This window comes from Sphaeramia orbicularis, chromosome 5 (assembly GCF_902148855.1).
Source record: "Sphaeramia orbicularis chromosome 5, fSphaOr1.1, whole genome shotgun sequence".
In the NCBI taxonomy this organism is placed as follows: domain Eukaryota; kingdom Metazoa; phylum Chordata; class Actinopteri; order Kurtiformes; family Apogonidae; genus Sphaeramia; species Sphaeramia orbicularis.
The window spans coordinates 43,820,757-43,847,015 of NC_043961.1; the positions used below are offsets into that span (position 1 = coordinate 43,820,757).

At 36.8% G+C, this 26,259-nt stretch overlaps 2 protein-coding genes across 3 annotated transcripts in view; one reads left to right on the top strand and one right to left on the bottom strand.

Moving 5' to 3' along the window:
* The window catches only part of cenpp (centromere protein P), a 375,236-nt gene that overhangs the window by 204,086 nt on the left and 144,891 nt on the right, over positions 1 to 26,259 (top strand). The gene's annotated exons all lie outside the window — the stretch shown is intronic.
* On the bottom strand, positions 804 to 20,188 carry aspn (asporin (LRR class 1)). Its single transcript, XM_030133502.1, is given in 8 exon segments — positions 804 to 1,780; positions 9,769 to 9,893; positions 9,896 to 9,906; positions 9,989 to 10,082; positions 10,174 to 10,284; positions 12,933 to 13,146; positions 15,140 to 15,252; positions 19,981 to 20,188. Coding segments are annotated over 8 exon segments (1,077 nt in total). The 3' UTR covers positions 804 to 1,579.

The following is a 26,259-nucleotide window of genomic DNA, read 5'->3' on the forward strand; positions in this document are numbered from 1 at the left end:
TTATTTTAAATATAATTTAGCATTTAATATATAGTGAAAGATTAAAATGACAATAATAAACTTTTTTTGAACTTAAGTAGGAATAAAATAGAAAGGTGAACAGAAGGAAAAAAGAAATTACAAATTTAAACAGAACACTCCAAAATATTGAGGGTAATAACCAGAAAAAGGAAATAAAGTCCCACACTCTTCATTGTGGCTCTTCAACAACACTTTATGTTCAAAATGGAGTAGGAGGAAGCTGAGCTTATATTGTCCTACCCCAGATAGTTAGAAATAGATACATAGATATGCATCAGAAAATGATAACACATGTATTTGTGGTCAGAAAATCATCTGCCGATGTAAAGCACAAAGCACTGCATATTAACTGTGCTTCTAAATCTACGGGATCATGTTAATGTGGACATTCCATATGTAAAACAACGTCGTTCACATGGGAGGAGTCATGCGAAACTCGGGGTTTCTTAAAAGAAAACCTGCCAACGAGCAGGTTATGTTCACAGAGTAAGTTACCATGGTGACAAATTCAGGGCTTGACTTGCCTCTCTTTCTGGAGCTTAAAACCCAGAGTTTCCCTCATCTCAGGGTTAACATACTCAGAGTTTTCATATAACCTGCCTTCTGGACCAAGGTCCTGGTATTATGTTTATCTGTTTCTATTTATTTATTTACATACTTGCATACACACACACACACACACACACACATTCACATACACACATCATAAATCATAAATGCTATAAAAAGAATTTTAAAGAAGAATCTTAATTTTGAAAAAAAGAAATTCAGACAAGGATGGGGGAGTTTTCAGGTTTATTTAAAGGCATAATAAATATAGCACCATTACAGAGAAGAGACTTTGGAGGGAACAGGAAGGTTTTTTAGTGTAAATGGAGTTTCCATTCAGGGTTATTAACTGAGGTCGTATAAACTGCAGGTCTTAGTGGCTATAATTTTGAGTATTTTTATTCATTTATTTATTTATTTTTGTTAAATTTATTTATTTAAGTAATTTCTTGAAACCAAACAAAATAAAAAACCATACAGGTTCTCCGGGTAACACATTTACGTCAAAGACTGTAGTTTGTATAAACCAGTCTGACATAAAAAAAGACAATACACACATGCAGTGAGATAACATAAAGTAGATGGCCTTATTACACATGACTTATTGCACATATGTAAAAACTCAACTGTGACAAAGAACAAAATACATTTAGTCGATGTAGTTCTGTTAGTTAACATAAAAACAAGTGTATATGTGTGTGTGTGTTGGGGTATAATCCTGAACAAGTCAGTGGAAGTCTTGCTAAAAAAAAAAAAAAAAGACAATCTCATTCCAGGAGAGTGCAGCAGTAAAGTCAGCATAACAAAATGAGAGGAGCACCTTCCGAAACATCTGCAGCTGTTCACCTTCATACTATTGTAACAGGAGCGTGCAGTGATTAATGAACAACCAACAAGTCTACACACATCAATACAATTAACAGTCCCCTCATTTTAGTCAAAAATGTGTTTCTAAAGTGGTTTCAACTCGGTCCAACTTGAAGATGTAGCAATTCTTCATGTCTACTCGTTACTTCCTCCTGAAATTTCCAATCTGAACGCCTCTCCTTCCAGTTACACAGCGGAACGTGGCTGGTTGGATATTCCAGTACTTGACTGGGTTGGCGAACAGACTAATGCCCGTGTAAAGGTTCTTCTTCACACTGGAACTAATGGGACAGAAGTCGTTGACTCCCACACTGCTGATTTTATTACCGTGGAGGAAAATCACCTGAATAGACAAATCAGATTTATATATGAGTGGATGGATGGATGGATGGATGAACGAATGGATGGGTGAGTGGATGGATGGATGTTTTATGACAGTAAGTAAACAATCAGTCAAATAAATTAGATCAGACATTCTCATGGAAATAAAATCAAATGTGTGTATTAGTTGGAAACAACACACAGATGTTGGAGGAAAGGACTTCAGTCTGTCTGTCAGAGTTACTTTGTACTGTCTCTCTGTTCCTTTGTGCTTTGTTACTTTGTACTCATATATTTAGAACCATTAAAAACGCACGGATCAGAAGAATATGTATATTTGGAGATATATTAAATTAACTGGTTTGGGGTTACCTTCATATTAAAGAGGGAAGCATTTGGCATTAGAGAATGAACTGTGGACAAATTGTGATCAACTTAACATGTTTATTCAGTGCACTGAATACAGGTAATCAGAAACTGAAAATGTCATCATTCCATATTGGGTTTGTCCACCTCTGGCTTCCAAACAAGCAGTGTCGCAATGATGCATGTAACAAAGTCTCATGATCCTGTCCTGAGGGATCTGATGACTCAGATGACTGATTGTACTTCGATATATGGCAAGCCAATTGAGCATTTATTATATATCCTTGATAGCCAATACTATTATGCTGCACTAGTGAGGCAAAATGTCACACTAGTTCAGTAGTGAAGGGCAAGAATGTGCACTAATTTACTAGTGAAGGCCAAAATGTTCACTAGTTAGCTAGTGGATGTATTTTTGACATTGCTAGTTTACTAGTGCAGCCAAAATCTCTCACTAGTTAACTAGTAGGAGCCAAAATGTTCACTAGTTAACTAGTGAATGCATATTTGACTACTAATTACTGGTGCACCCAAAAACCTTCGCTAGTTGACTAGTAAAGCGAAAATCCTCACTAGTTAAGTAGTGGATGCATTTTAGACATACTAGACAACAAGTAGGGTGCAAAATGTCCACTAGTAAACTAATGTGGTGCAAAACCATACTAGTAACTAGTTGAGCATATGCTAATGAGGAGGTGGGTACAAAGATTAAACCGAGGCTTCCTATTGGCTTTTCCCTCCCTAATGTAAAATCATGGCTTAAGGCACGGCTGCGCATTACCCATTTCCAGTGGAATCTTAGGACGTTAAATTACTTCCACCAACTGTAGAGTGCAGACCTGCTGGGCCTGGCCAAGTGAAAGTTACCATCAGGGCCAAATTCTTTTTTCTCTAAAACAATTTTTCTGATTACTCAGTATGAAAGACATATACCTCTAAGTTTCTAAAATGGTGTTTAATTTGTAGCTGAATTACAACTGGATATATAAGAACATATATGAGAATACAGGGCAAATTAAGAACAGTAAAGGTTGTAAATGAAAGCATAAAGCAAAAATTCGGAATGTAAATAGCAATGTGTAAATAATTTGTTCAAATATATGCCTATGTCTAATCTCATATTTTATATTTCATTTTAAATGTTAATTATATTAAAAAACAGCAGAAAGATGTGTATTAAATGAAGTAATGAAACATATGTCCCCAAAGACTGATAATTTTATCAGTATCTTAATAAAATCTTTTATTAATATGGTGCATCACACTGAACAAATGCCGCACTCTTACCATGAATTAATGTCTTTTAAAACTAAAATAAAAAATGATATCAATTTCAATTTCAATTATCTCCCTACATTCAAATCCAGACTCAAAACTCACCTATTTAGAATAGCCTACCCCCCATAAGCTCTACTCTCCATTCTACAACTTCATTTCTATATATAGTAATCATTTGTTTTAATCTGTTTATTTCTTTGTATTTTATGGATTGTTTGTTTTATCTTGTTGTAGAGTGTCCTTGGGTGTCTTGAAAGGTGTTTATAAATAAAATGTATTATTATTATTATTATTATTATTATTATTATTATTATTATTATTATATAATGTACTCTCATATATTAAGAAAAGTGTGGTATGCTAAATATTTGCACTTTCCTTGAGAAACAACACTTTTTGGCATTTTTTCCAAACCTTGAGTAACTGCTGGATATTTCTCCTCACTCTGTTACTTTGTCAATAATGATAAATTCATGTTTTTATTAAATATTTGGTTATTCCTGAATGGCATGCTAAAGTACTTACTTGCTTTGAGCTATTATGGTTGCTGCTAAATTAATTTTTAAAAACAGATACGGCATAAGACTGAGAGTCTGTGTTGAGGAACTTATTTGAAGGGTGAAGGAGCATGAGATGCTCAGTACAGTCATCCCTCTTCCACTCACATGCAGTATAAATCAGCTTTACACAGTAGCTTGTCTCTTGGCATACTACAAAAAAGGCCCTTAGTTTCAAGTCAGAGCAAGCAACAGCACAAGCAGAAATGCAATGTAACACCTTCAAACAGTGTTGTGAAACAATTATTTTATCAGAATAAAGAAAAAAAAATACATTAATAAAAACAATTCATTCTCAGCACTGTGCCTCTTCTATGTGAATTATCCATAGGTATTTTTGCAAGTTTTTTTTATTGTTTTTTTTAGTATCGCATCACTGTTTCAATGAGCTTAACAAAGATCTGTCTCTGTGTGGGCTGCAAACATGTCATCATGGGCACTGATAAAGTCACACCAATCCATAGCTGTGATCAATAACTGCTTCGGCACTTGTCAAAAATATTTAGTACATGCCACAGTCAGTGTCCTTTAAAGCACTTACAAATGAAACAGGCCGGGCAAAGTCTCTGATTGGTCAAGGCTTTATGTAGGTGTTACTTCCACGTTTCACAGAAGGCTAATTTTCAATGCCAGTCGGGGAGATTTCAAGCGGATGAAAACAGGATCATGGCAGAGTCATTCAAATTCACACGTTTGCTGGAATTGCCTAAAGTTTCCTTCAATGATGTGTTGAGGCTCCAGTACAATTAGCACAGCAAACCCGAGAAAGTGTTTTACGTTTTTTCTGTCTTTTGATCTGTGCAAAGTTGAAAGTAAGTTGCCTTAGCCATCCTAGCTAACATTAAAGTTGGGCTGTTGGGATCTGTTCAGCAGCAAATAATCACATTATTAGAAACACTATTTAATGCTTGTTTTGACAGTGTTGGGTAAAAGGGCCCAAGAAATGAGATCTCTTTGAGAGATCACTGTTGTTCTGCTACTGTATGAAAAAAGCAGAGACACAAAACAAGCTGAGAGCAGGATGAGTAGCTTAAATGTCACGTTCAAAGTTCTGTTGAACACGTCCTCAGTTTTTTATTCTAACATTGCAGTATTTCAGTTTCAGTAACCACAGAAGCATAAAATATATATGTAGCTGTTATTAATGATTACTGCACATAATTAAGATGAATAAAAATGTTATGGACTTTACAACAGATCAAAGTAAAGACTAAATCCTTGCTAAAAATGTAGCAATGCAGTTACAGCATAGGTGAGTGTGGAGGTTGGCATGAATTCTAGTTCTGTGATACTGTAAATAAGCAGGGTAGAAAATCTAAATTTCACTTACTTTGCTACCCTCTAAACAGCTCATGTTCAATTTCAAAACTGTCTTGTCGTCTGTAACGGCTCGAAACACAGAAAGATATGGTTCCAGCATTATTGCTGAGTAAATGATGTACTTGAAACCAATTTACAATCTTTGTTTCTGTATTTCAGATGAACTTACAAGATTCTGGAGGCAAGTGCTTTAAAGGACATTGACTGTGGCATGTACTAAATATTTTTGACAAGTGCAGAAGCAGTTCCTGATCACAGCTATGGATTAGTGTGACTTTATTATCTGTGCCCAAAATGACATGTTTGCATCCCATACAGAGACAGATCTTTGTTAAGCTCATTGAAACAGTGATGTGATACTGAAAAAAACAAAACACTTGCCAAAATACTTATGGATAAGTCACATAGAAGAGGCAGAATTGCTCTGACTTGAAACTAAGGGCCTTTTTTGATAGTATGCCAAGAGACAGGCTACTGTGTAAAGTTGATTTATACTGCATGTGAATGAAAGAGGGATGACTGTACTGAGCATCTCAAGCTCCCTCACCCTTCAAATAAGTTACTCAACACAGACTCTCAGTCTTGTAGTAGAGTGTGTCTTCCTGCCCTCTGGCCCTGACAGTCTTTGACAGAAAGGTAAGCATGTGGACTTTGCAGAAACATGTGAAAAAACTGACAATACGAACAAATTAAAAGTTACTGTCGGATAGACTGTATCAGAGACCTCATCAGTCTTATGCCACATCTGTTTTTAAAAATTGATTTAGCAGCAACCATAATAACTCAAATTGTAGGTCTAAGCTAGTACTTTAACATGCCATTCAGGAATAATAACCAAATTTTTAATGAAAACATGAATTTATCATCGACAAAGTAACAATATTTAGGAAAAATATACAGCAATTATTCAAGGTTTGGATAAAATGCCAAAAAGTGTTCCTCAAGGAAAGTCCAAATATTTAGCATACCAAACTTTTCTTAATATATGAGAATACATTATATCCAAAAATGAAACTGATATCATTTTTATTTTAGTTTTAAAAGACATTAATTCATGGTAATGGGGTGAGGTGTTTGTTCAGTGTGATGCACCATAATATTAATCAAAGATTTTATTAAGATACTGATAAAATTATCTGTCTTTGGCATCATATGTTTCATTACTTTATTTAATACACATCTTTTTGATGTTTTTTCATATATATATATATATATATATATATATATATATATATATATACTTAACATTCAAAATGAAATATAAAATATGAGATTAGATACAGGCATTTATTTTGAACAAATTTATTTACCGTACTTTCCGGGCTATAAGCTGCACCTGAATATAAGCTGCACCCACCACATTTTAAAAGAAAAAAATATTTGTACATATATAGGCCGCACCTGACTAAAAGTCGCAGGTGTCCACATTGTAACATGAAAGATGGTAAACAGAAAGATTATTTAAATATTTATTTCAATACCTTAACTGCTTTTTTCCAAACAGTGCCTGTAACATGGCAGTAAAACGGCAAGTAACACGGCTGGTTAAAAAACCCAGAAAAGTCATTGATCGCTGTCTTCATCTTCCTTCTGGGCATTGAAACCACTGAAGTCATCTTCTTCTGTATCGGAGTTGAACAGCCTCAGAAAGGCTCCGTCACACACCTTCTCAGTCTCTCTTCCGTTGTCACTCTCAATGGCACTTACGTGCAGCAGCTCTATTTCCTTCTTGGACAGCCACATCAATTGCTTTTAACTTAAAAGCTGCATTATATGCATTTATTCATTTTTTCCATGATGAGGGTTTGTGCATGACACAAAATGATTGTTAAGTTAAGCTTAAAACTTCTCCTCTTCGCATCACCTCTTCCACCTGTCTGTTTCGCTTTTGCGCTTCCTGCTAGAGCGCCCCCTGGAGGCCGTTAGCCCGTAAAAGTCTATACTTGAGCCGCATCGTTGTATAAGCCGCAGGGTTCAAAGCATGAGAAAAAAGTAGCGGCTTATAGTCCGGAAAGTACGGTACACATTGCTATTTACATTCTGACTTTATGCTTTATGCTTTCATTTACAACTTTTACTGTTCTTAATTTAAACTGTATTCTCATATATGTTCTTATATATCCATTTGTAATTCAGCTACAAATTAAACACCATTTTAGAAACTTAGAAGTATATGTCTTTCCTACTGAGTAATCAGAAATATTGTTTAAGAGAAAAAAGAAATTGGCCCTGATGTTCACTTTCGCTTGGCCAGGCCCAGTAGGTCTGCAACTCTACGGTTGGTGGAAGTAATTTAACGTCCTAAGATTCCACCGGAAATGGCCATGATTTTACATTAGGGTGGGAATCTTCCAGGAAAAGCCAATAGGAAACCTTGGTTCAATCTTTGTACCCACCTCCTCATTAGCATATGCTCAACTAGTTTACTAGTAGGCATTTTGCACCGCACTAGTTTACTAGTGGACATTTTGCCCCCTACTAGTTGACTAGTATGTCTAAAATGCATCCACTAGTTAACTAGTGAGGATTTTGGCTTTTACAAGTGAAATCATGAAGGTTTTTGGCTGTACTAGTAAAATAGTAAGGTCAAATATACATTCACTAGTTAACCAGTGAACATTTTGGCTCCTACTACGGTACTTAACTAGTGAGAGATTTTGGCTGCACTAGTAAACTAGTAATGGCAAAAATGCATTCAGTAGTTAACTAGTGAACATTTTGGCCTACACTAGTAAACTAGTGCCCATTTTTGCCATTCACTAGTGAACTAGTGTGACATTTGGCCTTACTAGTGCAGTAAAACAGTATTGGATATCGAGGATGTATAATAAATGTTCTATTAGCTTGCCATAGCGATAACAGCGCAGATGGCAAGCGACCTCACCATGGCTCAGACCTGAATGTAATATGCCAACAGCACATTCTCTCTGTTGTATCGTAAGTTGTGGCATTTTGAGCTGGCAAAACATTTCAGCATTTTCTTTGCTGCCTTTATATAGGCTATTGACCACACCTAAAGTTACCAGCCAAGCGTGACTCTGTACAAGAGATTCAACTCAATGTCTGACATTAAGGGATGTGTCCAAACACTGACGTTGCACGCATCAGGAATGAAAAAAATTCAGCTGTTAACTGTTACTCGTTTTGTGAGCAACATATACACAATAGGCACCTGAGCAAATCGTTTTCTGGAAATTACACCATGTGGTTGGACCATCCATTTTTAATGGTGCTAAGTATATAATACTTATCTCTATAGTCTGTCAGTGTTAATCATAGACTATGCTGGTATTGGGCTGTAAATGTTGATCTCTTCTGTGGTTGAGTTTTACTCCCCTGAATTAGGTCTTTAAGAAGAAACACTGCCACAAATTTATGTTCAATTAGTAAAATGTGGATTTTGGGTTTTCTCCATCAGTGAGAAAAACTGTTTTGCGTGTCTTCTAGAATCACAAAACAGCTAGATTGTAATTATTCAAAAAATATTGATATAAAATTGTGCAAAAGATGCAAAACAATAAGTGATTCCATTACCTACAGTCTCCAGAAGCTTGGGGGGAAACTTAAAGTTCTTACCAGAAATGTTTTAGATCATGCCTTATTATTCAAACTAAAATGGTAGACACGTTTTTAGCCAATCACTCAGACATAATTCAGGTACTTTTTGAGCAGTGTACTTGGACAAGTAATGGATAAATCTGAGAGTCTCGGAAGAAAATGTGATGTAAATGGTCTTCCTCATTCCAGACTGGAAGAAGGATTTAGGCATCCAATGTCTGTATGATAGCCTCACTACATAAAACAACAATAACCTAAGAGCTGCAATTACACATGAAAAATGGATAGTATCAATCAAGAAACACACAACTGAATAATGCATCTTTTTTTGGGAATTGAATAAGTCAAGCTTCCTCACCCAAAATGGCTCCTATCCAGGCAGTATTTTTCAAAGGTGGTGTTGTTGATATTTCATTAAATACAAAGATAATAATAATAATAATAATAATAATAATAATAATAATAATAATAATAATAATAATAATAATAATAATAATAATAATTGTGTTGACCCGTGGGGATCCACGGGTTCTAGATGTGGTAGTTTTTATGCTGATGTGTATTTGTACATGCCGTACCTTATTTGTTCAGCAGTCACCGCCAAAGCGTTCTATCAATAGCAATGTGATTGGAAGTATTTAAAAATTACTAATATCTCCCAAATATGTTGGTCTGATCAACTTGCAAATTTCACTAGTTGTTTTCTTGACCAAAAATACATGTTTGCCAAACTGCAGCAGTCAGCTCTTTCCAAATTTTGTGTGAATCCCAAGGCACACATACATGCACACACACAAAGGCCACTTGGCCTTATAATATAGATAATAATAGTGTTCCAAAAGTCCCAAGTATGTAGATGGAGGTTTGTCTCAGTAAAAACAGCTTAAAATCAGGTATTTCAATAGAACAGGTATCAGTGGGTGTATCTCACCTGGAGGTAGCGCAGTAAATTCAGACCTGGTGGGACTTTTCTCAGACGGTTGTTGTCCAGATGGATTTCACGGACATTTGGTATACTGGCCAGGCTGCCATTTTCTACAAACTTAATTTGGTTAAACCCAATCCAAGCCTATCATAAAGAAAAGTAAATATTGGATAAAAATACTGTTAAAATACTGTTAGTGGATTTTTGTGAATGGTCTTTTGTTTACCTCTGCAGGTTTTTATATCTGATTAAGTCTTCTATTTCCACCTTTGTGATCTTGTTGTAGTCCAGGTTGAGCTCTGTGATGGACTGTGGGAAATCTGTGAATAACAAAGATTAGTTACTGATGAGAAAACAGTCAAGGAAAACTGCAAGTTGGAAAGGTTACCAAGTGTCCCTAAGCAGTAGTACCTTTGGGTACAGCTGTCAGTTTGGCCTCTGCGACTCCAATATAAAGGGTGGACAAACCATTAAAAGCTCCCAGTTCAATCCCACTGTTGGCCAAAGGGTTGGCGCCCAACTCTATTGAAACAAATCCAATGAATCCATTAGCCTCCAGCACTCTTAATACCTCTTTCAGCCAATTACTTATCTGGGGAAAAAAACCAAAAAAAGATTAGTTCAAAACCAATCTGTGTTCATTTCAGACAGAGGCTTTAACAGGAACATGGGGAGACAACAAAAATATTAGTAGTTACAGTGATTTTAAGTAAAGAAAAATGTCTTAGCACTGGGTTCTCCACAACCTACTCCAACTTAAATTCCACTTGTATCATTGAATTTAATCATCATATCCTTTTCCCAGAGGCTGTAGGATAATCCAATCAAAACTGTTTTTTTTTCTGTTTACGTGCTTTGTAAATGTGTTAAGTGTGATATTTTTCTTATATTGAGAAATAACCTTTTTTAAAAACAATCTTAAGAAATCTGCGAACAATAATGAAACTAGAAAAGCATTTGGAGACTGCAGACCTCTGTCAAGGCAGATCAGGCCCCCCCACCCCCCCCCCCCCCCCCCCCCCCCTTCCCCAACAATCTTTTTTTCCTTGTGCCAGAATCAACAATTCCTGAAAATTTCATCAACCCCGCCCAATCACCACCAAAATTTAATCATTTGTTCCTTGTGCCAGTATCAACATTTCCTGAAAACTTCATCCAAACCACCCATAACTTTTTGAGTTATCTTGCTAACAGACAGACAGACAGACAGACAGACAGACAGACAGACAAACCCTGATGAAAATATAACCTCTGCCATTTCACTTGCACCAGTCCTATTCTTACTCTATGTCCTCCCACTTGGCCACATTATCCGACAGTACAGTGATGTCTCCTATCATCTATTCGCGGATGACATCCAGATATACTGCTCCTTTAACTCCTCTGAGCCCCACAAACTGAGTTCCTTAATCAACTGCTTGTCAGAGCTGAAGCAGTGGCTAAATGATAACAGCCTCCAGCTGAACTCCAGCAAAACTGAGACCCTCATCATTGCCCCGGATAGTGCAATCCCAGGGATCAAACATCACCTTGGAGACCTGAGTTCCTCGGTAAAGACAAAACTGAGGAATCTGGGTGTCATCTTTGACCAGGACATGTCTTTAGAATTCTACTCCAAACACCTAGTCAAAAACTGTTTCTTCCACCTACGCAACATCTCCAAACTCAGATCTATGGTGTCCACAAATGAGCTCGAGATGATCGTTCACGCTTTCGTATCTTCTCGCTTAGACTACTGCAACAGCCTGTTTACAAGCTTAAACAAGAAGGAGCTGGCCCGTCTACAGTTTGTCCAGAACTCTGCTGCCAGGCTCCTGACCCGCACAAACAGGAGAACCCACATCACTCCCATCCTTAAATCTCTCCACTGCCTCCCTGTTCTATATCGTCTTCATTTCAAAATTCTTGTGCTAACTTTCCGGGCCCTACATGGCCAGGCCCCTGCATACATTGCTTCCCTGATCCAGCCCTACAGCTCGACTCGTAGCTTGAGGTCTTCAGGACAGCACCTGCTGATGGTTCCACGGACCTGTTTTAGCACACGCGGTGACAGGTCTTTTAAAGCTGTGGCACCACGTCTATGGAATGACCTGCCTCTACACCTACGGTCCATGGACTCTGTAGAGAGCTTTAAGAAACACCTCAAAACCCTCCTGTTCAAAAAGGCTTTTTAGTCTCCCACCTGACCCAGGACCACCACAAACTGATTACACTCTATGTATTCATCATAACGTACTCCATGTGTCATCCCCCCCCCCAGTCTCTCTATATCTCTATCGCTCTCTCTTTTCTCCTCCTTTACTCTCTCTCTCTCTCTTTAACCCCAACTGGTCAAGGCAGACAGCCATCCTTCAGGAGTCTGGGTCTGCTCGAGGTTTCTGCCCGTTAAAGGGAAGTTTTTCCTCGCCACTGTCACCAATCACAAGTGTTTGCTCCTGAAGGATTCTGTTGGGTCTCTGTAAACTTAATTTGATTCTGATTTGAATTGATAAAGCACTTTGTGACTCTGTCTGTGAAAAGTGCTCTATAAATAAAATTTACTTTACTTTACTATTTACTTACTTGGCAGAGGTAACAATGCTAAATTAATGTAACTGTGTTTTCTTTCTGTCTATTTGCTTTGTAAATGTAAAAATTGTAATACTTTAATATTGGGAATGGACCTCAGGAAGAATAGTCTTTATTTTGGTAGAAACTAATGGGGATCGTTAAATAAAGAAATAAACATGACCCCAACATATAATTCACACAGTTCTTTCATACAGATGGAATATATGTTCAATAGACCTTATTTAATGAAATTAGACTTATTGATTGATTTTGTGGATGTTAAATAGTCATATGTACAGATTCAGACTTTACAGATGTTTCACAGACTCTTTGGAAGATGTAAAGTGCAGAACATTGGACAAATGGGACATGAGTTCCATTACTGGAGTTACACAACAACAAACAATACATGTCCCAATCAGAGATAGTGTCATTGTTGTGAACTGTCCTCCTGGTCAACACTTCTCTGTGTGTGAAAACTTAACTAAGTTTCTGTATCAAAAAAAAAACACAAAGAGATACTTGAACTTATAATACTTATCTTAAAACTTTCCTCCAGTCCACTGTACATTGACATTTGAAATGTTAAACTCAAGCCCAGGTGGGTCCAGTTGTCTTACCCAGGACATGGAGGTTTCTAAGGCCTTTGAATGCATCCTTTTGAATTTGGCTGATCTTGTTTTCATGGAAGCGTAGTTCAATGACATTGGGAGGAAGGTTGGCAGGGATCTCAGTTAGATGATTGTAGGAAAGGTAGAGCAGCCTCAGGTGGGCCATGTTCCTGAAGGCTTTGGGATGAATCTTGGAGATCTTGTTGTTGATTAGAAACAGGCCCTAATGTCAGAGTAGACAGGTGTTTATGATACTGAAATATGACTGGATTCAATTAGGATTGTTATACAAATAAAAGTGATTTTATTATCCATATTGGTCATTTTTACAACACTATAAGAGTATAAGTAATATTTTAATTAGACACGTACATCATGAAAGAAATCCATCTATCCATCCATCCATCCATCCATCCATCCATCCATCCATCCATCCATCCATCCATCCATCCATCAGGCTGGACATCTAGAGGCAGATGAGACTAAGATCAACCTGAACCACAATGCAGGGAAGAACAAAGTATGGAGAAGAATGGGAACAGAGCAACATGGTTTATGGGATCCAATAACTGGGTCAAGTAGGGTTTATAGGATTCAATAACTCAGTCAGTTGGGTTTATGGGATCCAATAACAGGGTCAGTATGGTTTATGGGATCCAATAACTGGGTCAGTAGGGTTTATGGGATCCAATAACTATGGAAGCGATTAGTTACCATAATCTAAATTAAAATGCATTTGAAGAAATGCTTTTTCATTTTAAGAATATGGCTGCATTATTTGACTCATAAATAAAATTATTAATAAATTATCCAATATGCATTTTCATTTTCTTATTCAAGACCGCTCATTCTTTTACTTAATTAAAAAGAAAAACAAAAACACATTTGAGATTTGATTTTCAAAACATGCCCCAGCAAATAGTTACCAAAATTCAATTTGAAATCTAAAATTTTAAATTTAAATGCATTAGCAAAAATGCTTTTTCATTTTAAGAATGTGGCTGAAATAACACTCATGCATAAAATGAGTAATAAATTATCCAGTCTGCATTTTCTTTTTCTCATTCATGTTGTTCATTTTATGACAATCAAAAAGAAAACAGAGGACATTGCTTTTTCATTTTCATGGTCTGCCCTGCAAAAAAGCTGCCATTATTTGAAAATGAATGAATAATTAGAAAATGAAAATGCATACTGGATAATTTATTAATAATTTTATTTATGAGTCAAATAATGCAGTAATATTCTTAAAATGAAAAAGCATTTCTTCAAATGTATTTAAATTTACATTATGGTAACTAATCACTTCCATAAATAACAGGGTCAGTAGGGTTTATGGGATCTAATAACTGGGTCACTAGGGTTAACATTGTCAGTAGGGTTTATGGGATTCAGTAACTGGGTCAGTAGGGTTTGTGGGATTCAATACCTTGGTCAGTAGGGTTTATTGATGATATGCTGGATGAATTCTGTACTTTACAGAGATATACTTTCCACTCACATTCAGACAAATGCAGTTAGGGTTTGGGTTAATATGGTGACTGGGTTACAGTTAGGGTTAATGGAGTTGAGTGGCCAATGCTTCACAGTATAGATGGACAATGACCCAAACATTTGAAGAAAGTGACCCAGGAGTTGTTTAAGGCAAAGAACTGGAATATTCTTCATTAACTCAAGTCAATCACCGGATCTCAACCCATTCATTGGTTTAAGTCAAGGCTCACAAACAAGCAACTCAAGACAGCTGCAGTAAAGCCAAAGCATCACAATGGAAAACAAAACACAAAAAACACCCAGTATTTGGTGACATCCAGAATCCAGAATTGAATTAGCAACAAACTCTTAAAAATGAACATTCAACTTATGGTAATTCACTTTTTTTAATTTTAATTTGCCCAATGACTCTTGAGCCCCTGAAATGAGTAGATGTTGTGTAAAAATGGTTCCAGTGCGATATGATATTTTTGTTAATGCCCTTGAATTAAACCTGACATTCTGCACTTAAGTTGCTTTGTAGCTGTTTGGTTTCAAATGCAAGTGGTGGTGTGCAGAAACCAAATCATCAAGATTATGTGACAGTCCAAATATGTCTGGGCCCAACAGTACAAATGTGGTCCAACAATAGTTCCCTCAGGTTTGTATCTGTGTTTAATTCCAGTCATGGATGTCTGGTTCAGATGTTTAAGATTCAGTTTTATTCCACTGATTTCTCTTACATAAAGCTTATTCAGGCCTTTAAAGTCATCCTCCTTGATCTCAGTGATGTCGTTGTTTTGAAGGTCGATCATCACAATGTCCTCTGGGATCTTCTCCGGAACAGAAATCAGACCTTTTGGCACAAACACAACTTCTGATTACCTACCAGAGTTGAATGTAAAATGATGACAGCTATAAATGGTGCCGTTTAAAAACGTGTTCTGTATGCAGAAGTTGTTGAACTTCCTGCTTTTGGAACTGCTGTCCCTGAATATATTATGACACTTATTTCCTGATGATCATGCACGATCTTTCAGAGGTATGGTCCACCAAACTGAACTTTTAGAGTTAAATACCTAACTTTCACAGGAAAACTCCATATTATGTGCACACGAGAATAAGAAACAAGTAGTATGTTGTAAAAAGTTGATAAAAATGTAAAAATTGTTGGTGTTTCTAAACATGGACCCTGAAGCACAGGAAAATATTAATTCCTTAATTGATTCATTTTCTGAATTGCTTTAACCTGAAGAGAGTCATGTGCTTGTCGGTGAAGGCAGGGTTTATCACAGGGCTGACCAATCACTCACATTCACACCAACAGGTGATTTACATTGAATTCTGAGTTGAGTTTTATGGAAAAGTTTGAGAGCTCGGTTTTTGAAATGGAAATAATTAATTTTACATTTTGAGGCCGTGACTTATAGTCATAAAATCATGTCTTTCATAAACGTATATCTTTTGCTCTGCCACAGTCTTACAACCAACTAAAATATTATTGTTAGTTGCATCTCACTTACCCAAATGGTTAACCATGTAAGTTAATTTGAAATGAACCCAGAGCATGTAGAGACAATATGCTGTAGTTTACAAACCCTCCACTGATTGGTTTGTGTTGCCATTTTGAAGCCTAAAATGCACAATATAGTCATCACCATATTGGTTTAATGGAAGTTGGTGGAGTTTGAGAAGAGCAAGGGATGAAAGCAGAGCTAACTGTACATCTCAGTGAGTTAGAAAAGGAAACATGAGCAACAGGACTAGTTAGTGTGATAATATTAGCATTGTACCACAATTATGTATACAGTGGTACGTTGACTTACGAGTTCACCAACTTACGAGTTTTCTGAGTTTCAAGCCGTCGCTAAGTTGATTTTTTTGCTTTAAGTTGCATGTCAAAATCTGAGTTACAAGCGGTCTTCATACATCAATACATTGCCTCTAGTTGGTGCTGCGAACACCACAACATCCATCCATCATTTCGCATCTCACTGGTTCACTTCATGTGGTTACCATTGTTACCTCACTGTGGAAGCATCTCTTTTGTGTCGTGTCGTGTTGTGTTGTGTTGCTGTTTTGTGATTTTTGTGCAGTTTTTTTTTTACCAAATGACTTTTTCCTAACCATGGGTCCAACCTCTTTTCACCTCTTCCAGATGTTTCAAAGTGTTTCAGCACGTCCCCTCTAAACAGCGAAAGCAGGAGATAATACCTGTAATACCTAATATCACCATAATCATCACATTTTGAATTGCATTTAAAAAACTAACCAACACAAAAATATAATTAGTAACGGGTCATTCCACCTCAATTCAACAACTGCCTCCTGCTCGACCATCTTAGATTTGCTTGAAATTTTTACCATATAAAGTTCAACACTAAAAAACACCTCAGCCAAAATTTCAGATTGATATATCAAATACATTTGAAGAAAAAAATTCATGAACAGGGTACCCCTCTTGCTGTTTTTGGTGCATCTCGCGATTGTCTTAAAATGTAGCAAATTTTAGAGTGCAATATCTTAGTAAGTTTTCTAGCTAAATGCATGAAATTTTCAGCAAAGAATGACTACCACATATAGATTGCATATGTATATTATCAATAACATTGTCTTTATTGGGACTGTGGTATGACCTTGTGAAATCTGGAAAATAAACTTGAAACTTGTACGAACCTCTATATTTATTGACCAATTAAACACAAACCAAATATGATATATTGCAAATAATTACACATTCTTTTCTATAAGTATATAGAGTAATCAGATCAGCATGTATTAATGAGTATGATCCTTTTTTGTTGTTGTTTTTGTCATAATAAAATCGCAAAATAACTTTTTTCATTAATTTTCAATTTCAAATACCACAGGTATGACAAGGAGTACCAACCAAAACAACTTATTTTCTGAAAGACCATCACATATGCTTACAAAATGTAAAATTTCATGATGGTTCTAGGATTCTAACCTACAAAAAATATTTTTGAAATATCAACATATTATGGAATTTCGCAATTGTGTTTCATGCCAGTTTTTTTTTTCAAACCACAATGAATATGATTCTTATTTTGCATGTCTCATGTATTGTAAACCACTTATTCTTCATCAATTACCAGTGAGCTGATGATGTCACCAATACATGTATCTACTGAATGAGTTTGGTTTTCTTGGAATTTTGGTTGGCATCAGATTAGATCAGCTGGCTCATTCAGGAGATTTCTCTGACATCATCATTGACTATATAAATCTGATTGCTCTGACATTTTATTCAGTTCAATCAAAACAGCCCTGCCTGTTGGACACTAAAGCAGTGATGGCTTTTTCAGCAGTCTTAGTTCCATGCACTATTGGAGATCATCTGGGTCTCGAAGACCAATGTCATAAATTGGATTATGTACACAAACTTAAAGTGTGAGTATATACATGATTTCTGGGAGGGGGTAGTTCTTTTTTTTCTAGTTATGGTAACATTGCAATATTTTGTCATGATATTCACATATAATTCCAAATTATTTTACACAGTCCCATGAAACTGAGCAAGGTTGAAGAACTCACAGCTGAAGATCAGGAACTTCTGAAAAACAGATGTGAATTGCAACAAATATCATCTGAAACAACCATATGTTTGGACCCAGATGATCTCCAATAGTGCATGGAACTAAGACTGCTGAAAAAGCCATCACTGCTTTAGTGTCCAACAGGCAGGGCTGTTTCAGTTGAACTGAATAAAATGTCAGAGCAATCAGATTTACATAGTCAATGATGATATCAGAAAAATCTCCTGAATGAGCCAGCTGATCTAATCTGATGCCAACCAAAATTCCAAGAAAACCAAACTCATTCAGTGGATACATGTATTGGTGACATCATCAGCTCACTAGTAATTGATGAAGAATAAGTGGTTTACAATCCATGAGATATGCAAAATAAGAATCATATTTGTTGTGGTTTGAAAAAAAAACTGGCATGAAACACAATCGTGAAATTCCGTAATGTGTTGATATTTCAAAAATATTTTTTTGTAGGTTAGAATCCTAGAACCATCATGAAATTTTACATTTTGTAAGCATATGTGATGGTCTTTCAGAAAATAAGTTCTTTTGGTTGGTACTCCTTGTCATACCTGTGGTATTTGAAAGTGAAAATTAATGAAAAACGTTATTTTGCGATTTTTTTTAATGACAAAAACAACAACAAAAAAGGATCATACCCATTAATAAATGCTGATCTGATTACTCTATATACTTATGTAAAAGGATGTGTAATTATTTGCAATATATCATATTTGGTTTGTGTTTAATTGGTCAATAAATATAGGGGTTCATAAAAGTTTCAAGTTTATTTTCCAGATTTCACAAGGTCATACCACAGTCCCAATAAAGACAATGTTATTGAGAATAGACATATGCAATCTATATGTGGTAGTCTTCCTTTACTGAAAATTTCATGCATTTAGCTAGAAAACTTACTGAGATATTGCACTTTAAACTTGGCTGCATTTTAAGACAATCGCGAAATGCACCAAAAACGGCAAGGAGGGGGGGGTACCTTCAAGAATTTTTTTCTTTGGATACATTTGATATATCGGTCTGAAATTTTGGCGGGGCTAGTTTTCATGGTTGAACTTCACATGGTAAAAATTTGAAGCAAATCAAAGATGGTCGAGCAGGAATTTTTTTCTAAACCCGTTGAATTGAGGTGGAATGACCCTAAATAAAATAAAATCAGTTTAATTAAATCCTCGTTATGGATGTTCCAAAGTGACAGGAAGCTCCACAGAGGGATGATTGAGCCACATGTGTCTGCGGAGCCTGGTAGGTTATATAAAAATGGTCTTGACAGGAGGAACCCGTCCTCAAGATGCCGTGGTGAGCAGAGACATGGACGATCCACCACAATACTTCCTAGTCCAACAACATTTGTCTGTTTATTGGCTACACAGACAACACACTGAGCTTTAGTTAGTATGTTATCTATAAGTTATGGAAATGTTCTATTTACACTGTTTATGTGTGCACCCAAAATTATTAAAAAAAAAAAAAAAAAAAAAGAATGTTCAGCTACCTAACCCTAACCCTTCTAGCATTTTAGAGAAATTATTGACATGTCAACATACACTGGCTAAATTGTCAAGGTGTGACAGCACCTCAAGGTGTAAAACTGGGCTGATTTTTTGGGGCCAAAATGGATTAGTGGCATTTCAATTGATTTCAATAGGGAAAATTGATTTGACATACAAGTAAATTGAGTTATGAGCTCAGTCACAGAATGAATTAAACTGGTAAGTAAAGGTACCACTGTACTAAACTAATGTGACTGAATATGATTGATTCACCATTGGTCAGAGTCTTTCTCCAGATTTGTTACGGCTTTGAATAAACTTGTGCATTGTTAGATGTTAATTAATAGTTATTACTTCCAAGATGTGTTGTGTTATTACAGGAGTCATGAGTTTCATTGTTATTAGTTTGGTAATTAACATGGTATCATAACATTATTACCTGTGTATTACAAAATACTTTCCCACTATTACTGTAATTGTTATTCCCAAATATATGGATAGTATGATGTTATGTGTTCTGACCTTGATCGGAACACTGAATGACTCTAGGTGAGCAGCGGCAGCCAGCTGGACAGTCCTCATCTTCATAAGTGTCATCATCATCATCATCATCATCATGTGTGTCAGCCATCATGATGTCATAGTTTTTCATGAAGTCCATGATGTTGACGGGTTGGTAGGGTTTGGTGTTACCTAGTGCCACCAAACAGAGCAGGAGGAAGACCCTCATGGTTTGAACAGGAGAGAGTGCTGGAGGGAAACATAGGGATTTTACTACTGTGGAAGAGGAAGACGCAGCAGTTAGGGTTAGGGTTATATGCATAAGTCACCATAGGTCACAGGGTTAGGGTTAGGGCAGTGGTTCCCAACCTTTTTTGGCTCGCGACTCCATTTTAACGTCACAAATTTCTGGCGACTCTAGACAGTTAAAACATTTTTTTTGGCTGAAATTAATTTGTTTTTGATCATGTAATAGTTTGCTGTATTATGCTGCAAATAAACGTTAATTTTAGATGACATTTAGCCTATATAATGTATATTATTATGGACAGAGATAATAATAATAAGCAGAAGAGCCAGGTTGAGATTACTACACAAAAAAATTTATTTTCCTTGGTCAAGATATGTACAGTCAGTCCAGCTTGGATTTACAAGGCTGACAGTTAATACTAAACAAACAATAACTCAAACTATGAATTATGAAAGAGCTGCAGCATCTTAAGCCGACCACAATGAACATTTGAAAGATAATCAGTACCACAGTGCCTCAGTTTCAGAGTCAGAGTTTGTCATGTCTTTTATGTATTGGGATTGTCTCTGCCAACTCATCATGTATTTTTTATTAGTATTATTATTATTATTTTTTTTTTTTATCAATTACTAGAAATTTCAGGCAACCCCACTTGAATTCCAGGCAACCCCATGTGGGGTCCGACTCCAAGCTTGAAAAACACTGGGTTAGGGTTTCATGCATAGTCACCATAGGTCGTAAGTCACCATATGTCACAGGATTAGGGTTATAATAATACAATTTATTTACTTTGTGTGTCCATGCATTTTAATTAGATTCCCCAAACCCAATCACCATGAGGACGATCAGACCACAACCTGCTATTTACAACCCTAACCCTGAACTTGATCCTAACCCTAACCTCATCTTCTTTCTGTTATTCTAGTAGTTTTCATTTACGTTCCTCCAAGTGGTTGCTTTTGACTGTTCCCCGAGTTCTAACAGACTTTGGAAAAACAGCATTTTCCTACCATGCACCATGGTCATGGAATAATCTTCAAAAAACTGTAAAACTACATACATTCATTTCTATTAATGATTTTAAAAGCATCATGGAGAACACAGTGAAGGAGGAATGTAACTATTTTTCTTGATGCCATAATGGTTGAATAGTTGTTATTGTGTTTTATTGTTCATTGTGTTTCATGTATGTGTTTTATGTTTTTTGGATTTTGTATGGCTGCTACCTTGGCCAGGTCCCCCTTGCAAAGAGATTCCTAATCTCAATGGGACTTCCTAGTTAAATAAAGGTAAAATAAATAAAAAATAACCACCACGAGGAGGATCTGACCACAACCTGCTCTTTACAACCCTACCCTGACCCAGACCCTTACCACCACAAGGACAATCAGACCACAGCCTGCTATTTATAACCCTAGCCCTGACCCTAACCCTAACCATGAGACTACAGCCTGCCATTTACAACCCCAAACACCATGAGGATAATCAGACCACAACCTTGTATTTAGAACCCCAACCCTGACCCTAACCCTATGGACCAGACCCAGGTATTTTACGGCCAGTGGCCCTTTGGTCGTTCTGTCCAGCCCCTGTGAGGTTAACTGTAAATTAGAAAATAAATGAAAAAAAATATTTATACCATGCATGCAATTCAAATGCTTTGCTTTTATTTTGAAAAGGAGGCTTTTATTATTTATATATGGATGCAAATGCGTGTGTACCTGCGAGTCCAAATAACCTTACAGGTTAAAAGCACCTAAAAGTGAGGTTTGAGGCTAATGCCAGCTAATGTTAAAAAAGGAAGGTTGATACAGAATATTGTGTTTTTAACCAGATATGGATGGTTAAATATTTATTTACATAACTCGGAGGTAAAGCCGTGTGCTTAGTTTGTGGTGCACATGTGGCTGTGTTGAATCACCACTACATGAAGAAATATAACAAGAAGTACAACAACCTGTCTGATGAAGACTGGGTAAGGAAGTCGGATGGTTTACTAGTTCAACCACAGAACCAACAAAGACTTTTACTAAAGATCACATATCCACAGATGCAGCTGTCAGGACAAATGTCATATCCACAAAATCAGCAAAAACAGTAAATGTTTACTGATGGAGAGTTGGTTAAAGAGTGTTTGTCAGACTCTGCAGATCTAATATGAAAAAGGAGATATTTGAGAATGTGGTAATCTATTGACATACTGTAACAGAAGGAATGAGGACATCCAGGTCATCTGTAGCTGGCACAGATCATCATCTTTTTATGAGGAATAATTAACTACGACTTTTAAAATCAGAGAGGGGCTGCAGCTGAACAATCAACGCAAGAGACAAACACTGGCAGTGATTTATTCATGGAGGTAAATGCATGTTGGGACACTTTAGGACTAAAATGGGACAAACTGGAGGATGGTTGTCCAAATGCAAGATAAAGTGACAGAAATGGACCCAGAACAGAAATAGGTATTTCTGTATTATATACCAGGAAATGTTGTGTAATTCAGTGTTAAAATGAACCATGTTGTTGTTGTAACTAAAATAGTTAAGTTCATCAGAGCTTTGAATCACAGGCAGTTTGTGTCACTGTTGGAGTAAAATATGAACGTGGTGGCACAGGTTATCAAGCAGCTGTCAGGAGGTTCAGCCTGGACAAAATACTGAGAAGAGTATGAGAGATTCAAGATCTGTGTGAATAAAGGGAATGACATTCCACAGGCTTCAGATGTAGACTGGATCACAGACTTAGCATTTACTGTTGATGCAATGCACTAATGAATGAACTACATGTCAAACTACAGAACAGGGGCGTTTTATGCATGCAATGTACAGCTTAGTACAGGCTTTTATGAGTTACGGAATATTCTTATTATTTTGATTATCAGTTGCCATACTATATAATGTTGTACTTTTTACAATGGGAAAAAATTAATATTGAGTAGAATTATATTTAACTTTTTGTTGGTTTCTCCAATACAACAATTCATGTGGCCGCTTGAAAACAATAATTACCCACCTCTGCTATAGCCTATCTTGTGTCTGTAGACTTACTTACCTTTTTGTGTGTGTTTTTTTTTTTATGTGTGTAACAGCACACATATATGCCTGAATGACCACATAAAGCTGCTCACACTGACATAATATATAATGAATCAAATGGTCGATGTCTGTGTTGTTTTGTATTTTGTACTATAATTCACTCTTGAGCCACATTTGGAGACTGCTGACGAAATTGCTGTGGGATAAATAAAGTTTTCTATTCTATTCTATTCTATTCTATTCTATTCTATTCTATTCTATTCTATTCTATTCTATTCTATTCTATTAATTTTCTGAGCCCGCTTTATCCTCACTAGGGTCACAAGGGTCCCTTGGAGCCTATCCCAGCTACTTACGGGCGAAGGCAGGGTACACCCTGGACATTTTGCCAGTTCATCGCAGGGCTGACATATAGAGACAAACAATCACTCTCACATTCGCACTTATGGGCAGTTTAGATTAACCAATTAACCTATCAGTGCATGTCTTTGGACTGTGGGAGGAAGCCGGAGTACCCGGAGAGAACCCATGCAGACACGGGGAGAACATGCAAACTAGTCCCACAAGGGGAAATTCCAGTCTGGGCTGTGGCTGGGCCACTCAAAAGCATTCAAAGAGTCATCCTGGAGCCACTGCTTTGTTATCTTCACTGTGTGCTTTGGGTCATTGTCCTGTTGAAAGATGAATCTTTGGCCCAGTCTGCGGTCCAGATTGTCTGGAGCAGGTTATCATCAAGAATGTGTCTGTATGTTATTGGGCAGGTGATGAGTGGTACATGAAGGTACCACCACTGTTTTTCACTGTAGAGATGGTTGTTGGGCACGGTGATGAGCAGTGCATGATGGTACCACCACTGTGTTTCACTGTAGGGATGGTTGTTGGGCACGGTGATGAGCGGTACATGAAGGTACCACCACTGTGTTTCACTGTAGGGATGGTTGTTGGGCATGATGAGGAGCGGTACATGAAGGTACTACCACCGTGTTTCACTGTAGGGATGGTGTTGGCCAGGTGATGAGTGGTGCATGATGGTACCACCACCATGTTTCACTGTAGGGATGGTACTGGGCAAGGTGATGAGTGGTGCATGAAGCTACCGGGGTTCTTAGTCACCTCTTCAACAAAGGCCCTTCTACTGCCATCTCTCAGATTGGGCATCCAGCTCTAGGAAGAGTCCCAGTGGTTCCAGACTTCTTCCATTACAGATGATGGAGGCTACTGTGACCTTTGACCTCACTGGGACCTTGAAAAACCTTCTCCAGATCTGTGCCCTGAAACAATCCTTTCTTAGAGGTCTACAGACAAGTCCTTGGACTGAATGCCTTGGTTTGTGCTCAAACATGTACTGTCGACTATCAAATCATATAAACACAAAGGTGTGCCTTTACAAATGAGATAAGATCAGATACGACTTTTATTGATCCCACTGTGGGGAAGTTGCAGTGTTTTCAACAGCAAAATACAGAAAACAAAGTGCAGAAAGACAGGCAGAACATTTAAGAGTGAAACAGGATAATATAAAAGAGTATCTGATGTTTAAATTACTATTTGTGTTCATACATACTGTACATATTATTTACATATTTATGATATAGTTGCACATGATGTTGATAGACCAATATGATATAGGAGGATGTACTTGTGTGCTGTTATATATTGTGATGGCTGTGGGAAGGAAGGAATTACCTGCGTTATCGAGCATTGGACATCAAATCATGCTCAACCAAGTGAATTTTCCAAATGTGGACTCAATCAACGTCACAGCAAACACTGGGAATACTTATGTTTTATTTAATCTATTTTGGAATAAGACTGTAACACAACAACATGTGAAAAAAGTGAAGTGCTGTGAATATTTTCCGGATGCACAGTATGAACACACTCTAAACACTGGGCTGTAGAAGAGCATGTTAGTCCCTGAAGTGATTCATTTCTGTTTGACCCACTCTGCTTTTATCAGTGTTTCCATGAAGTTCTGAAAACCTCCACTGGAAACCAGTTCTTACAGCCAACACAAATGTTTGTCTAGTACTGACCTGTTCACTGTCTATGTGATTCACAGTGCTTTATAGTTCTGCCCTCGGTCCACATTCACACACAGGCAGCATCTGGTTGCGTGCTCTAAGTAATTATGATGTGATCTGAGACATTTAGCTGAGAATTTATTCCAGCCACAAATATGTGGTGGTGGTCGAGCATCTTGCTGTGACAGCACATATCGCTGTGCACAGACCCTTCCCTGGTTTTTGTTTCACATTTAGCACAAACTACTCTGTTTTATTGTCTGTTTTGTAATGTTGCTGTGTAACATGGCATTAACGTTGACAGTAGCCTCCCTCTGTTGTTTTTAGATGAATCTTTCACAACAGACTCTAGGTCAGACTTTTGCAGGTAAAGATATTTCTTTCAGAATCTAAATTCTACATCATAACCCAGAGATATTTAATAAAACAGCTAAAGAAAGACATGGCCAGTATGTGAGCATGCATCCTCCTCTAGTATCTGCTACCTTTGTAGCAGATACACTGCATTCAATGTCCTAACATTTTTCAAGGAAAATTTATTTTTTTGTTTTCTTTTGTGTTTTTAAACTGCACACATCATCAATTTATAAAGGGCAAATATGTAATGAAATCAGCTGTAGCTGCAAGACTTCATCCTAATGGTGTGGTTAATTGTTGGTTTAATTATTCAGTCTGCAGCAGTTTGAACTAGCTATTCAAAACCCCCAAGATTCAGTATAAAACATGTGTCACATATGTCAGTATAAAACAAAAATACAGCAAAAATACAGCAAATCATCACATTTTTGCTTAAGAAGAAATAGAAGAAATAGTTATGTAGTTTTTGATTTGCGGTATACTCAAATGTTTTCAGCAGTAAACCAGCATATATGAATATCACTGTTCCAGCTTTTCAAAGATCTGTGTGACAGAAATAATTGAGCATATTGTGCACATTTGTTTTTACTTTTTAGGATTTCAGTAAACTGAGGTAAATGCATTATTGTCAGAT